At 41.9% G+C, this 13,706-nt stretch overlaps 1 protein-coding gene and 1 long non-coding RNA gene across 5 annotated transcripts in view; one reads left to right on the top strand and one right to left on the bottom strand.

Annotated features, from left to right (window-relative positions):
• The first annotated feature begins 1,542 nt into the window (after positions 1-1,542).
• LOC116053714 lies at positions 1,543-6,812 on the top strand. Its single transcript, XR_004105917.2, has 3 exons — positions 1,543-1,651; positions 3,768-3,771; positions 6,781-6,812. It is a non-coding gene; the product is annotated as an uncharacterized LOC116053714 (long non-coding RNA).
• Positions 5,626-13,706, bottom strand: part of rreb1a (ras responsive element binding protein 1a) — a 101,779-nt gene continuing 93,698 nt past the window's right edge. For all 4 annotated transcript variants that reach the window (XM_031304816.2, XM_031304815.2, XM_031304817.2 and 1 more), the window contains one exon: positions 5,626-12,769. In XM_031304816.2, coding sequence (XP_031160676.1) covers positions 12,081-12,769 — 689 coding nt within the window. In that variant the 3' untranslated portion in view covers positions 5,626-12,080. The remainder of the gene's footprint in view (positions 12,770-13,706) is intronic.

Here is a 13,706-nt window from a genome sequence, read left to right as displayed (position 1 = left end):
CAGTTTGCCCAACACTGTATTATTCACATGTAATTCACCCCGACAAAAGTAAGATACCTCTCATGTCTCATACCCACCCCACTTACTTAAAATAAAGGCAACAGAACATCTGACTGTAGAATGGTTTGCAAAACAAGCTTATTCACAAATTAAGCAACTTTGGTTCATTATCAACAGATATGCATCAAAATAGGAGTTTTGTTGAAGAAAAGTTCTAAGAAATGTGAAGGAAGAAAATAAGCTTGACCTCCTTTTGAAATGTTTTTGTGTAGCCTCTCCCAAATCTTCTTTTTTCATTTTGAAGGTTTCCCAAGAACAAAGTTGTGAGGAAGAAGTGGGAAGTGGCTTTGAGGAGAGAAGGATTTACTAGGCCTGCAGCGACGCGTCGATGACGTCGACGTCGTATTTTTGCGTCGACGCTTCGCCACACACACATGTGGGAGACCAAAACATTGCAGGAAACAGCAACCTCCTCACAGAATTCCCAACAAAGCAAAAAGCCCCATGAAAAGAAGAAGTCCTAAAAAAACAGCTCGCCCTTAATCATCGAGGGTATGGGAATACTTCAAATATAGTCCCAAGTACTAACGTTAGCTAAATTAATTTCATGTTTGTGTAGTGTGTTGTGTAGCCTGCGCACTTAGGTGGTGCTAGCTAACTATCTTAGCTCTCCGTGCAGTTTGTTCGTGCTAGGTTAGTAGCTAACGTTAACGTTAGCTAGCTACTGGCGCCTAGACAGCTGTGTTTAGCTAACGTTAGTTATCATCTAATGTTGGCTTGAATGGTAGCTAGCTTACAGCTGCAGAACACAGCTATCTATAGTAGCTAACGTTAGCTAACGTGAACGTTAGCTACTAACCTAGCACGAACAAACTGCACAGAGAGCTAAGATGCGTTGGTTAGCCTAGCACCACCAAAGTGCACAGCTGCATTAGCATGTAAACCTACAGAATAGCAGTTAAGAGAGTCAGTTTGATTATACATCAGGTTTTATGTTGGGACTGTTATGTTGTGTTAAACAATCCAAGGAATGTCTGTACTGTGCACTGCACAGTGTTTTTCTTTTTTGCACTACAACTTGATTTTTTTGAACAAGAGAGTTATGTTGGTCTGTAAAAGAGTAAACAGGCTGGCCTTTCATTTTGTATAACAGTAAAATAATTATTTTATTTTGTGTAAAGCAGAAGATTTTTTGCTGTGCAAAATTGTTTAATAAAATATATTATTAAGAATTTTTTGGTATTTATTTGAGATACATTATGGTTTTTATTAATCGAGCAACAGAAAAATAATCGTTATATTAATCGTCCAATTAGTCGTTAGATTAGTCGACTAATCGATAAAATAATCGCCCGATTAATCGTTTAATAAATAATCGTTTACCCCCAGCTCTAGGATTTACTGCCAGTTGTTCATCAGTGCTTTGCTGTCAACATTTTAAGCAGGGCGATTTTGATAGGACGGGTCAGATAGTCTGACTCTGAGATGGTGTTATTCCATCCGTCTTCAGTTTCCCAGTTCACCCCCATCCATCGTGAAGTACATAAATTAGGTTTGCAGACTTTTCAAGGGAGTTTCAACCAAGTAAATGTGCAGTTTAAATAAAAACTGTCACTTTTCATTTCATCCTGCTCTTTTAAACAGAGTACTGGTACGCATGCGTGCGTGTGTTAGGGGTGCAAAATATATCGACTCAATGTCATTATCGCAATATATCGACAGTCGCAATAAGTATGCAATATTTAGTTTATTTTGTGGAGCGCTGCGTCCCGTCCGTTGGCTGTGTGGCTTAGTTGTGTTTGATTTAGAGCCCACTTCAAAGGCTATAATGATAATCATTTCATTGGCCAGTTACCGTGGTTACCGTGCCACTTGCACATTTTAGTGCACGTCAGCGCACGGGTCCACTACGTGACAAACCCTGTGGAGCGTACCACATGTGTGCATATTTCGACAGAGTGACAGTGTGAGTGAAGAAATAGATAGAGACAACTAAACGGAACGAATCAGAGAAGAGAAAGAAAAGTTGTGTCCTGTTCTCTTTATTTATATTATACTGTCCAACCAGTAAAACATGTCCTGTTCTGTAACATGGTCCTTATTTATGTTGTACCAGTCCAATATAGGATGATGAAAACTTGTTTAATTTGTTATGAATCTATTTTGTAATTTTACATGTTTAAAAATATCTTAATTCATATTGATATCGCAATATCACATTTTGGTGTGTGTGTGTGTGTGTGTGTGTGTGTGTCACAGACAAATATTAAAAGCTTCAAGTGAACTCTAATATAATCATATTGTTTCTTAAACTTATTAAAATATCTGACTTCACTGCCACTATCTGTTTCTGCTTTTCTATCATATTTATAGTGTGTGATTTGCAGAATACCTATCATAGCCTACATCACACATCATTTCAGGGGACAGTCCTCGTTTTTGGTTGCCTGTCCCTGGCTAAATAGAGAAAAAAAATAGCTCTGTCCCCGTTTTGTTTTTGAAGACACAACATTAGGTTTTTCAATCAGATAATCAAACTGGAAATGTCCCTGTCTTTCTTCCTTTTCGAGGATTATGTTCCCCGTTTTGATCTCGGACGTGTGGTCACTTTATATCATATATCAGAATATTCTATCACTGTTAAGCCCACTATGAATATTAAAATACGCCGAACCATGTGTCCTGTATCATAGGTACACGTATGACATTTGCAGCAAAAAACCCCGCGTGAAAATCAGTTTGGTATTCAGTGAGTTATGATTAATTAAATGTGCTCATTGCACCTGCCAAACCATAGACTGTATATAAGAATGGACCAACAGACCCCATGTCTCTGGACGGAGACCAGTGAAGGATGTTAGAAGATCTTTCCCGGTGATGGGTGAGCGTTACTGAGCAGCCTCCAACTGAGCTTGAAGACGTAGATGTGACGTGAGCAACCTGTCTGAAAGTTGGAAGTCTTCTGGTAGCTGTGCCAAGAGAAATCTCAATCATTCCCAATCTAGCAGAGACGGAGAGCGTAGGTATATGTAAGGAGATAACATGGACACAGGCTAATTATTGATCACTAAAATGATAGTTAACATTAGTAATTCAACTTAAACAGCTAATGGAAGTCCAAACTGCCTGAGAGCTTCTCCTGTACTATACGGTAATTCCTCTACTATGAGACAGTAAGTCTCGTGGTTATGACCCAATCGTTAGCCTATTTTTATAAAAACGTCTGCTACGGAGCCATAACGTGAGCTACAAGGTAATGGAGCCTTTTATACATTGTTGTGTTTCTTTAGAAATAAACAATGGACAAATAGAGTCTTTAAACTCTTCAGATGTAAAGTTATTCTCTGTCAAAGTGACGTCAGAATGAATGGCAGTCAATGGGATGCTAACGGGAGGTGATGGCTTGGTAGCATCAAAATGGCACCATAGGAGGTTAGCGGTCCGAGGAGAAGCTGACCCCCCTTGTGCCAAACAGATTACACTGAATGGAGCGGGTGACCGGTCCAAGATGGCGGCCCTATGGCTCGTCAGCGCCAGTAGGCAGTAGCGGTCGATACGGCATCTACTCTATATTATGTCTATGGTTTTAATATCACACACAAGGCTGAGAGAACAGGACGTCACACACACACACACACACACACACACACACACACACGTTAAATTTTTAGCAACAGTTTTCTCTATTCACGATCGTTTTTTAAACATTTGTCTTACAATTACATTACAGGATATAGGGCCCTATGTTCCCAAAGTCTTACAGGGAGGTGTGTTCAGGTGCATTCTGGGCGTGCTTGTCTTACAGGGAGGTGTGTTCAGGTGCATTCTGGTCAATGACGCAGCATTTCATTGTTATTTTAACAGAGCATTAGTAAAATGCTCCTAGGCTCGTGCACAGCACACACACTATGCTTGTTACACACACAGGGACGCACAGCAGCACACACACATGCAGAAGATTACAAATAAAAATATTACGGTGCAAATCCTCCATCATAACAGCAATGCTCCAAGGTCCAAACGCGCCTGGCTTTTAAAGGGAATGGGAGATGATCTCTGATTGGTTGATTGCATGTTACGCCCAAAACACACCTCTGATTAATGAAGACACTAAGTACAACCCTTTAGAACCATGCACCCGGCACACGGACACTTTTTTCTGCCGTCAAACTAGCAAAAGTGGATTTGGACACGCCCTAAGCGCTTCACGCCGTGCTCTTAGATCGTTAAAATAGGGCCCAGTATGTTAGTGTCTCTTCTCTGTACTTTCTCTCAGCAAGAATCTTTGGATGAGATTAAAATCTGTTTTACTACTGTCTGTCTGTCTGTCTGTCTAGCTGTCCTGTCCTGTCAGGACCATTTTCTGCCTTTTTTATTACCTGCTGATAATTATCCCCCTCCCCCCCCAAAAAAACAAACAAACAAAAAAAACCACCCTTGCCACTTGGCTACCCTGGAAACCCTGTATGTGTATATGTATGTATTTATGAACCCATGCTAAAGTTCACTAAAAAGAGGAATAAAAAAAAAAAAAAATCACCTTTAGGAAATTGATCTTAATGCCTTAATTACAAAGAAATCCAATCTTTAAGGACACCAATTTTCTTTGTGAATGAATAATGTATCGTAAATAAATAAATGTTCTTCCTTAAAATACAGGGGGCATAAGTCAGTACACCCCTATGTTAAATTCCCATAGAGGCAGGAAGACTTTTATTTTGAAAGGCCAGTTATTTCATGGATCCAGGATACTATGCATCCTGATAAAGTTCCCTTGGCCTTTGGAATTAAAATAGCCCCACATCATCACATACCAAGAGATTGGCATAGATAGATAGATACTTTCTTGATCCCCAAGGGGAAATTCAAGGTCCCAGTATCTTAAAGACATCACACAACATACACATACATCATAACCAGGATGATAAAATAACAAATCCACATGAATAGCATGGACAATGAAAGAAAATATACTAAATAAAAGAAAATAGAAAAAATCCACATGAACGTACTAAGGGATATATAAGCATGAGACGCTTGCAGTGACAGGGTACTTTCCATAAAATCATCTCTCAATGCAAATCAAACCAGCTATTAGGCTAACTGAAATAAAACCATGTTAATCTCTAGGTACGGTGAAGGGTAACCTACCGTTCTTTTTTTTCAGCCGTTAGCCAGCTAGCTCGTGATAACCCGTCCTGAGTTTGAACACTATGTCGGAGTAAATCTTTACTGTAATAAAACGCCAGCTTCCTCACATCAGCCTCCTTTCTTCTTCACAAAAAGCTTCAGGGTGGTTTAGTTTAGCTGTCCCTTCACTTCCGTCACCTTCTAGAAACTAGCAGAGGACCTGCCTACTGCGCACAGTGCGACTGCGCATAACGTGTGATTTACTTTACTCTCATTTACTCTTTGATTTTCCTAATTAGTCAAATTGTCATGGCTCTTTCCAGAAAACTAAATTACAGGCTTTAATGGTCTAAAATGAACTGTCTAAAAATGCATTTTGTACATTTGCGACTGCTGTAAACTACCTTAATTAAAGTCTACTTAATTAAGGCATTAGTTATGTTTCCAACAGTGAAAAGAAAGACAAAAACATGGACAGCATTTGATTCACACACCTTTCCTTAATATAATCTTTATTGCTGTTTCTTATTGGGTTGAATACAGAACAGGTTTACATCTCTTGACTTTGTGAAACACTGTCATGTTTTACAGACAGCAGAGGGAAGAGAGGACAGACGAAGGAAGGAAGGAAGGAAGGAAGGAAGGAAGGATGGATGGAAACACAACCGTGATGGTTGTGTGTTAATGCTTTCTGATTGAGGTTCAGCATCTTTGTGTGTTTGTGTTAAGAGGAGGATGGGTTTAAATCTCCTCTCCGACGTTCCCTTTGACCTCTGAACCGGGACTGGAAACAAAGTTCAGACTTCAGGTTTAAAAAAGACCCAAAATGTCTGAGTGAGACGGGAGAAACAGAACAAATGTCAACATTATTCTGGCTTTTTTTTTTTAAAAAACACCAAAACATCCAACGACATCTTTTATCTGTTAGGCGATGATGAGTTCACAGTCAAGTGCTAAATGTAGTGATTGAGAGTTCTGAATCATTTAAAAATAAAAATAAAAGACCAAAAAAAAAAGACAAAATAATCAGGACTTGGAAAAGAAAAAAGTTGCAACTCAGGAAATAAGAACACGAAGCATTTCGAATAATGGATTTGTGAAAGACCCTGAGAGCGAGATTATATAATATTTTTATATTTATATGTGTGTGTGTGTGTGTGTGTGTGTGTGTGTGTGTAGCGCAAGAAGAGATGGAGAAAGGAGAAATCATCCATAATTGAAATTAGATTAACATGCAACAACAACAAAAACTAACCTAAAACTCACCCTTTAACTGAACACAATGTATTTTCACAGTTTTATACGCATTTATATGTCATAGAGGAAAAAAACAAACAAAAAAAAAATCATTTCTCTGCCAAACTAAATACAAACAAACAGAACCAAGAAGACCCAGACGAAGAGTCTCGTTCTCATATACAGGAGATCTACGTAAAGCTTTTTTGGATTCAGAGGGATTCTTATTGCTAGTCCGATTTGCACCCCGACGCGACGCGACGCGCCGCAAACCTATGGCGAGCCGGTTAGTCCACAACACAAACCATCAGTTCCTCAAAACAGTTCTGCAGCATAAATGTGATATTTTTAATACATGGCTTCTTCTCAAGTCATTGTAGAAACTAACTCGCACTCGCACCCCCACACACACAGACACACACACAAACACACACACACCTGGGCTCCAAATAAATACATTTAAAAACAGTCCACGTGCATTCGAATGGAAGTCCAGTATTCATATGGCCGTGCACAAACACGCACGCACACAGACAGACACACACCCACACGCATGCACACAAGTCAGACGTACATTAATGCACGCTCTCGAGGGAGAGGGGTGTAAAGATAGAGCTGACAAAACATTAAACAGTTGAGAGAGAGAAAGAGAGTTTCTACACAGATATAAACAGTTTAAAAAAACATCAAAAGTCGAAATGAATACCTCATAACTCCAACGTAGTCCAGAATAATTCAAAGACTTTCAAAGCCATTCAGCCGTAGCCTAAGAACAGATGTTGTTTCGGGGTTTCGTGATTAAGCGGTTTTTATTTTTTATTTTTTTTCCAAATATAAACAAATACATCGAGGCACCAATCCAGATTTTCGTGAGCTGCTGATGACCAATGTGGCCCACCAGGCATCAGGCACAGGTGGCCGACAGTGGCAATATCCCTCCGATCTCGCACACAGGAGCTAACAACAACGGCTTGGAAACCAAAATGCCAAAAATGACCGTCTGTGAATGGCAGGCCAGGAATTATACAACACACAAGCGCTTTGCTAGGGTCCCAAAAATCTTTGAAAAGGAGCCCAGTTTCCCTAAATTAGGAGTAGTTGACAGTCTTCTTGTAAAGCGATTGCGCTTAACCTCAAGAAAACTTCAACATGCTGGAATATTTAAACCAAATCTAATGTTTTACCATGTACCAATGGCACTTCATATTAATGTTTGTACTGCTGCCAAATCAATTCATTCCAAAAGATTTGTCGCGATCAGTTGATTCGCTCGAGTTAATTCGTGCAAGTTTTTTTACGCCTCACGTAAAACTTTGGTGGACTTTGACATGCAGCGAGACTTTAAACTGGTTGAATATGAAATGCACATTTGGGCCACTGAGCAATAGATGCCATTTCGACAGTTATTAGCCATGTACACTAGCATCATTTAGTTGTTTTTTTTTAAAAAACCTTCCTCACTGAGTATAAACTGCTCCGCAAAAACGGAATCAGGATTTAATGGTATGAAAACCTTTCTGAGGTAAGTTGTGTGAACTTTAAGAGCGTTTGGGTCTTACTCAACTATGATTTCTTTAGTCGCTTAGTCACGTTTTAGGTTGTTTTCATGGTCAAGGACCTATTTCCAAGAAACGTGAGAGCAATTCTCTGGTAAACACAAGATTTAAAGCGGCGCTTTTGCATCTTTTTTGGAGAAACTTTCTTTTCCAGATCTGTCGAGTAAATCAACAAATCGCCAAAACGTCTGAGTGTAAGGCGACTACGTAAGAGTTTCTTTAGTTGAGGACAGCCCTTAGAGAACTTATCGTCCCGTTAGCTTCCAAATTAATAAATGACAGTTAGCAAGGACTTCAGCTCTGACTGTAAAGTCACACAGATTGTAACTGACTCGCTCTAGCGCGTTCTGGCGAGTAGTCTCTTGATTTAGGTCACCAATCTTCTTGCATTAACTATTTCATGAGGCACTAAAACTGTTAAAAAACTTTATTTTTATGTGTTTTTTAAAAAGTAGACATCTTGATTATTTCTGCCAATCAATGTTCATGTTTTGGAACTCAATCCTTTGCTGCTGAAGACTACAAACAGTGAGTTGTGAGGACATTTTGGGCTTGGTGGGTTCTAGTAAGTTAACAGCAGCCATTTTCAATTCAGACCAAAATCTATAGCATTCTTGTCACCGTCAAACTCCAAACATGAAACCCCTGAAAGCATTTTCATTAACAGAGATGCTCATCCTGCATTGACACATCTATTTCATTTTCAGTTCCTCCCTAACTTTCATGGGTACATTCGGACAGGATTGAAGAGCCACAACACAGTTACAGCGCTCTACATTTGGAGAAAGTGATATTTTATTCTGCATTGATTGCTTCAAAGTGAAATTATCCTTCAAACACACTCCTGCTAAGAGCTGGGACTCAATACTTTTGGAGTCCTGACCACTTAAAAAAACCAGTGGGAAACTCTCTCACTCTCTTCTCTTGATTGTGTCGCGATATTCCACTGTAGTAGTACTAGTAGTAGAAGTAGTAGTAGTAGTTTTGGAAATTGTTAGTGCCAGTTCACAGCAGCGTCCAGTCAGTCAGTCAGTCAGTCCAGTTGTGGTTGTTCAATATTTTCAGTTGGACTGACTTAAATGTCCGCCCGTCGCTGCTTTACAGTTCCGTTATGAGCCACTGAGGTTCGATTCGTTTTTGATTATGAGGTTGCTTGATATATATATATATATATTAAAAAAAAAAAAAAAAAAAAAACAGAAAACGTAAATGTACAAGAAGAAAAATTAGCTATATTCATCTTCACACGACAAAGACAATGCACATACACACTACCCGTCCCCTCTGGTTGTGATTTATAAGGATCAATAAGTGATCAGAACTTCACTGCCTGTTTTCTGTTGTGGAAATGTTGGGTTGGTGCGAGGGGGTGGAATTAGCCCTTTGTGTTTGTTTGTGTGTGCAGCAGGGTAATACAGTCCAGGAACACACCCCCACCCCCACAACCTACCCATCCATCCATCCATCCTACCCTCCATTCATCCATCCTACCCTCCATCCATCCATCTATCCATCTCTTTCACCCCGTCATCTAGCTCCTTCTGGAAATCTACTGAGATTCAACAGAGGGGTTTGTAAAAAATAAATCGGGGGAAAAAACTGATTGTCTCTACCGCCAAATTCAGTTTGTCCTCAAATTGCTTTTCACATGGTAGAAGACTGGGCTAAATAAGGACAAACAGTACCAAAGCGCTCCAGGGCCAACTCAAGATACTAAGATAATACTGGAAGGAGACTAGCTAGACCAGCTGTTAGCTCAAAATGCAGTTAACCAACTTAGCAATGTCTGGTCTGGTCAGTTAGCCACAGCTAGCGTGTGTTTTTACCCTGTGGTTGAAGTCTTAGACACCACTAATCGAATCTCAGGAAAAAGGTTAACGATAGCTAGAGCTAACTGACCATAGCAAAACAAGCTAACTGAGCTAATCCATTGTTAGCTTGGTTAAGGTGTCCGGTCAGCTTGCCATAGCTAGCATGGGTTTTAAGCCTAGTGGGTCCCCTGCATGAAGCTAAGGCTAATGATAAGAGCTAGCTAGGGCTAACTGGCCGTACAAGACGCGTTATTATGGAACCCACGCAACTTCTAGATAAGCCCTTCAATAGCATTCACACGCTACTATTAGCCAGGCGTCCATGCTAATGCAAGGTGACGTAACCCAATTTTTTCAGGTCTTATCCCCTGACCAGTTGGCTATCCGAACCTTAACCACTCGAGGTCACTGCCTAAGCCCAACCAATCGGCCTGCTTCGTAGGGTGGGACTTGCCTAGAAGTTACGTGGGGGTCCATAATAACGCATACGAGAGACATTAAGCAAATTAAGGCATTGGTAGCTGGGTTAACTTTGTCTGGTTTAGTCAGTAAGCCCTAGTTAGCTTTTGTTTGACTCTGTCGCTGATGTCTGTTAAGCTATCGCAGGCTAAAACAACAGCTAGCTAGTGTTAGCCATTTTAAAAAGGCGTGGTGAACACTAAGCGGACAAAGCTGAAGCTTTCCTGTGTGTAGTAATGACTTTGCGGTCCATTACAATGTTGTTGATACTGAGTTAGCATTGGTTAGCTGCTTGGTTAGTTTGGGCCTTTGCGGAGGCCACGCCAGTAATGACTTAGTTAAGTTAGCCTTTGCTAGCTGTGTTTGAAGCCACGCTAATGATTTAGCCCTGGCTAGCTCTGATTTGGCCCACAGTGGAAACCAGGCTAGCGACGAATTAGCCCTTGCTAGCCCTGTTTAGGAAGACATGAGTTAAAGGGTTGCCTACAGAGCTGCTCATCTGTTGTTTTAATGGTTGCAGTTAAGAAGCAGAAGTTGAGGTATACTGAACCTGGGTAACGCGTTAGCGGCGATAGCACACTGGAGGCCCTGTAATAGACCCTAAATAAACACTAGGGGGGCGATGATGACAGACAGGCGGGAGTCACACACATTCGCACACACACATTCGCACACACACAAGAAAAATTGATTTGTTCAGTTATAAAAAAAATCCACAAAACAAGAATTCCCCTCCCTACACCTAAATGTCACTGATAATCGCACACACACCCCACAAAAAAAAAAAATACTCTAGCATCACGTGCCACATGTTCAACTCTCTGTACACACATGGAATCAACTGAGAATGATTGTGAATGAGAAATTATTAACACACAAACCAACTCACAGGGTGGCTTTGAGGGATAAAAGGGATCAATAGTGTGATGGGTTTAAAAACATGTAGAACACAAACTGATCAACACTATATCTGCCCTTTCAGGAGTTCTTTTTCACACAGAAATCGGATGCGACTTTGACAAGTTCGTGAATGTTTTCGTGTGTTTTCGTGAGCCAGCCGAGAGACGAGGATCGGTGCGGAAGCGAGCCGAAAGGACGTCAACGAGTGCCGACCTTTCTTATGTTTTCCAGTTACAAAAATCTTCCTTCGTTGCACCGTTAAGCGACGACCACAAGCCACCTGTGGAAGTCATGATTTCTCAGGTGAAACTGGGTTCAAGCAGCCACTTTGGCAGCCTAACAGCCATCCCCCTCTCCGAGTTTCATTTCATCCAAACAATATTTAAACAGCTGGTCAAGCCGGAGAAGTGGCTGGTGAATTTTGGAAAGTGGCTGTGGCTGGCAGACACGAAAAGTTCCCCACCCTGACTAGCCCGCTCTAAAATCCGAAGTTGGTTGAAATGTTAAAATCGGATTGTTCAGTCTCTGTTGTGTGGCCGGAGCCGAGCTGTGATTTAAATACAGAAGAATAAACGCAGATACCGACAGTCCATCTCAGTCTCTGTCCCTCTGCGTCTCCTAAGTTGATCATCAATTCTCAAACAGAATCTAGAACGATAATAAATCATAACTTTATTCTTTTTTATTGCTGAAATATAGATTCCCCGCACAAAAAAAATAGTAATGCAAATCATTGTTATCATAAAAAGCTATAAAAATTAGATCCATCTTCTGTAATAATGCAGATAAAGATATAGCAAAAAACATCTCTTAGAAGTATGACTAGTAGTAAGGCACTTCAAGAAAACGAGGTTTTCGTCTTTCTATCAAAAAAAAAGGTTTTCCGGGCTGGTTTTTGCATCATCATCTTCATCAATGGTGTAGCGTCTATTCCGTGGTATGGCACTGTGGTGACGTTGGTTCAGACAGCCGGGGAGGGGAGTTTCCCTCAGTCTACCCCGACCAGAGGAGGCTCTCCGTTGGGCAGGATGTGCTCCAGAGGGGGCTTGGCGTGGATCTCCAGCAGCCCCTGGATGAAGCCATCTGCGGGGGCAGCTGCCACGGACTCCTCTGGCAGAGCGCTGGAGGACGAGGGAGAGGGGTCTTTGGAGAAGTTTGATTCGGGCGTCGATTTCACGTTGTCGTCGTCGCCGCTAGTAGTTTTCTTTGTGTCAGTAGCTTGTTGGCTGGGAGTCGTGTCGCCGTCGGTGGAGGGCTGTTGCGTCGCAGACTCTGCAGAAAGTTCAGACTTCTCCTCAGCGTGCAGCTCTCCAGAAGCGACGGTTGTCGGGGGTTCTGAGTCCGCGCCAGACTCGGCTTGTTTCGCGGCGCTTACTTCCTCCAGCGTGGTGGATTCTGCCTCCTCACCCTCCTCTTTCACGTCCTCCTCGTCCTCCTCCTCCAGCTCTTTGCCCCCGGCGGCCGCGACGCTGCTGCCACACTCGCTCTCGTTCTCCGAGGGCGGGCAGGTGGAGGGCGGCGTGTGGGCGCAGGAGTCTCCGTCCTCGCTGGCGTCGTCGTTGCCAGCCGACGCTCCGTCGGCTCCGCGGGGCTTGAGGTGGATCCTTTGGTGGCGGACCAGGCTGTGCTTCAGGGTGAACGTCCGCTCGCAGGTTTGACACTGGTAGGGCCGCTCACCTGGACAGAGCACAGAGCGAGGAGGAATTTATACACAGAAAGTAGATCCTCAACACACACAGAAACACTGCATGAGTCTACAAAGACATGCAGGGAAATATAAATACAGAAGTTGGCATTGTGTGATAGTAATAGTAATAATCATATAATAGAAACAGTACCTAGGTAAGGACTACTAGCCAGTCAGAAGCAGAGTATGAGGGCGTGCCCTGACAGTAGCTAGGTAAGGACTACTAGCCAGTCAGAAGCAGAGTATGAGGGCGTGCCCTGACAGTACCTAGGTAAGGACTACTAGCCAGTCAGAAGCAGAGTATGAGGGCGTGCCCTGACAGTAGCTAGGTAAGGACTACTAGCCAGTCAGAAGCAGAGTATGAGGGCGTGCCCTGACAGTACCTAGGTAAGGACTACTAGCCAGTCAGAAGCAGAGTATGAGGGCGTGCCCTGACAGTAGCTAGGTAAGGACTACTAGCCAGTCAGAAGCAGAGTATGAGGGCGTGCCATGCTAGCAGCTAGGCGAGCATTATAACGTGTGTTCCAAAGTGACCACGTTTGTCTCTGAAGTAAAGGCTGGACTACAATAGAGCTGTTTGGAGCAGTTAGTGAACAGTGTTTTCTGTTGGAGATGGTAAGCCAAAAAGCATAATATGAGCACTTTAAGCTTTTTGAGTGTTTTCTGTGTATTATCTGCTCAAGCTTTTCCAAGGTTTTGGACACAGGTGTGGTGATAATAATGATCCAAATATTTTCTAGAGGAAGGACCCCTAAACCCCTAAACTCACCCGCCCAAATACGTGCACCTAACTCTTCCACAGACCTCGGTGAACACTGACATAAAGCGTCCTTTCCTAACGGATAATGTGATATATTTCTTGATATTATGTCTTATTTGTATATTATGTTGATATGTGCCTATATGTATATTGTTGTCTCTATTGTA

Source organism: Sander lucioperca, chromosome 23, assembly GCF_008315115.2.
Source record: "Sander lucioperca isolate FBNREF2018 chromosome 23, SLUC_FBN_1.2, whole genome shotgun sequence".
In the NCBI taxonomy this organism is placed as follows: Eukaryota; Metazoa; Chordata; class Actinopteri; order Perciformes; family Percidae; genus Sander; species Sander lucioperca.
This window is presented reverse-complemented; position numbering and strand designations above follow the sequence as displayed.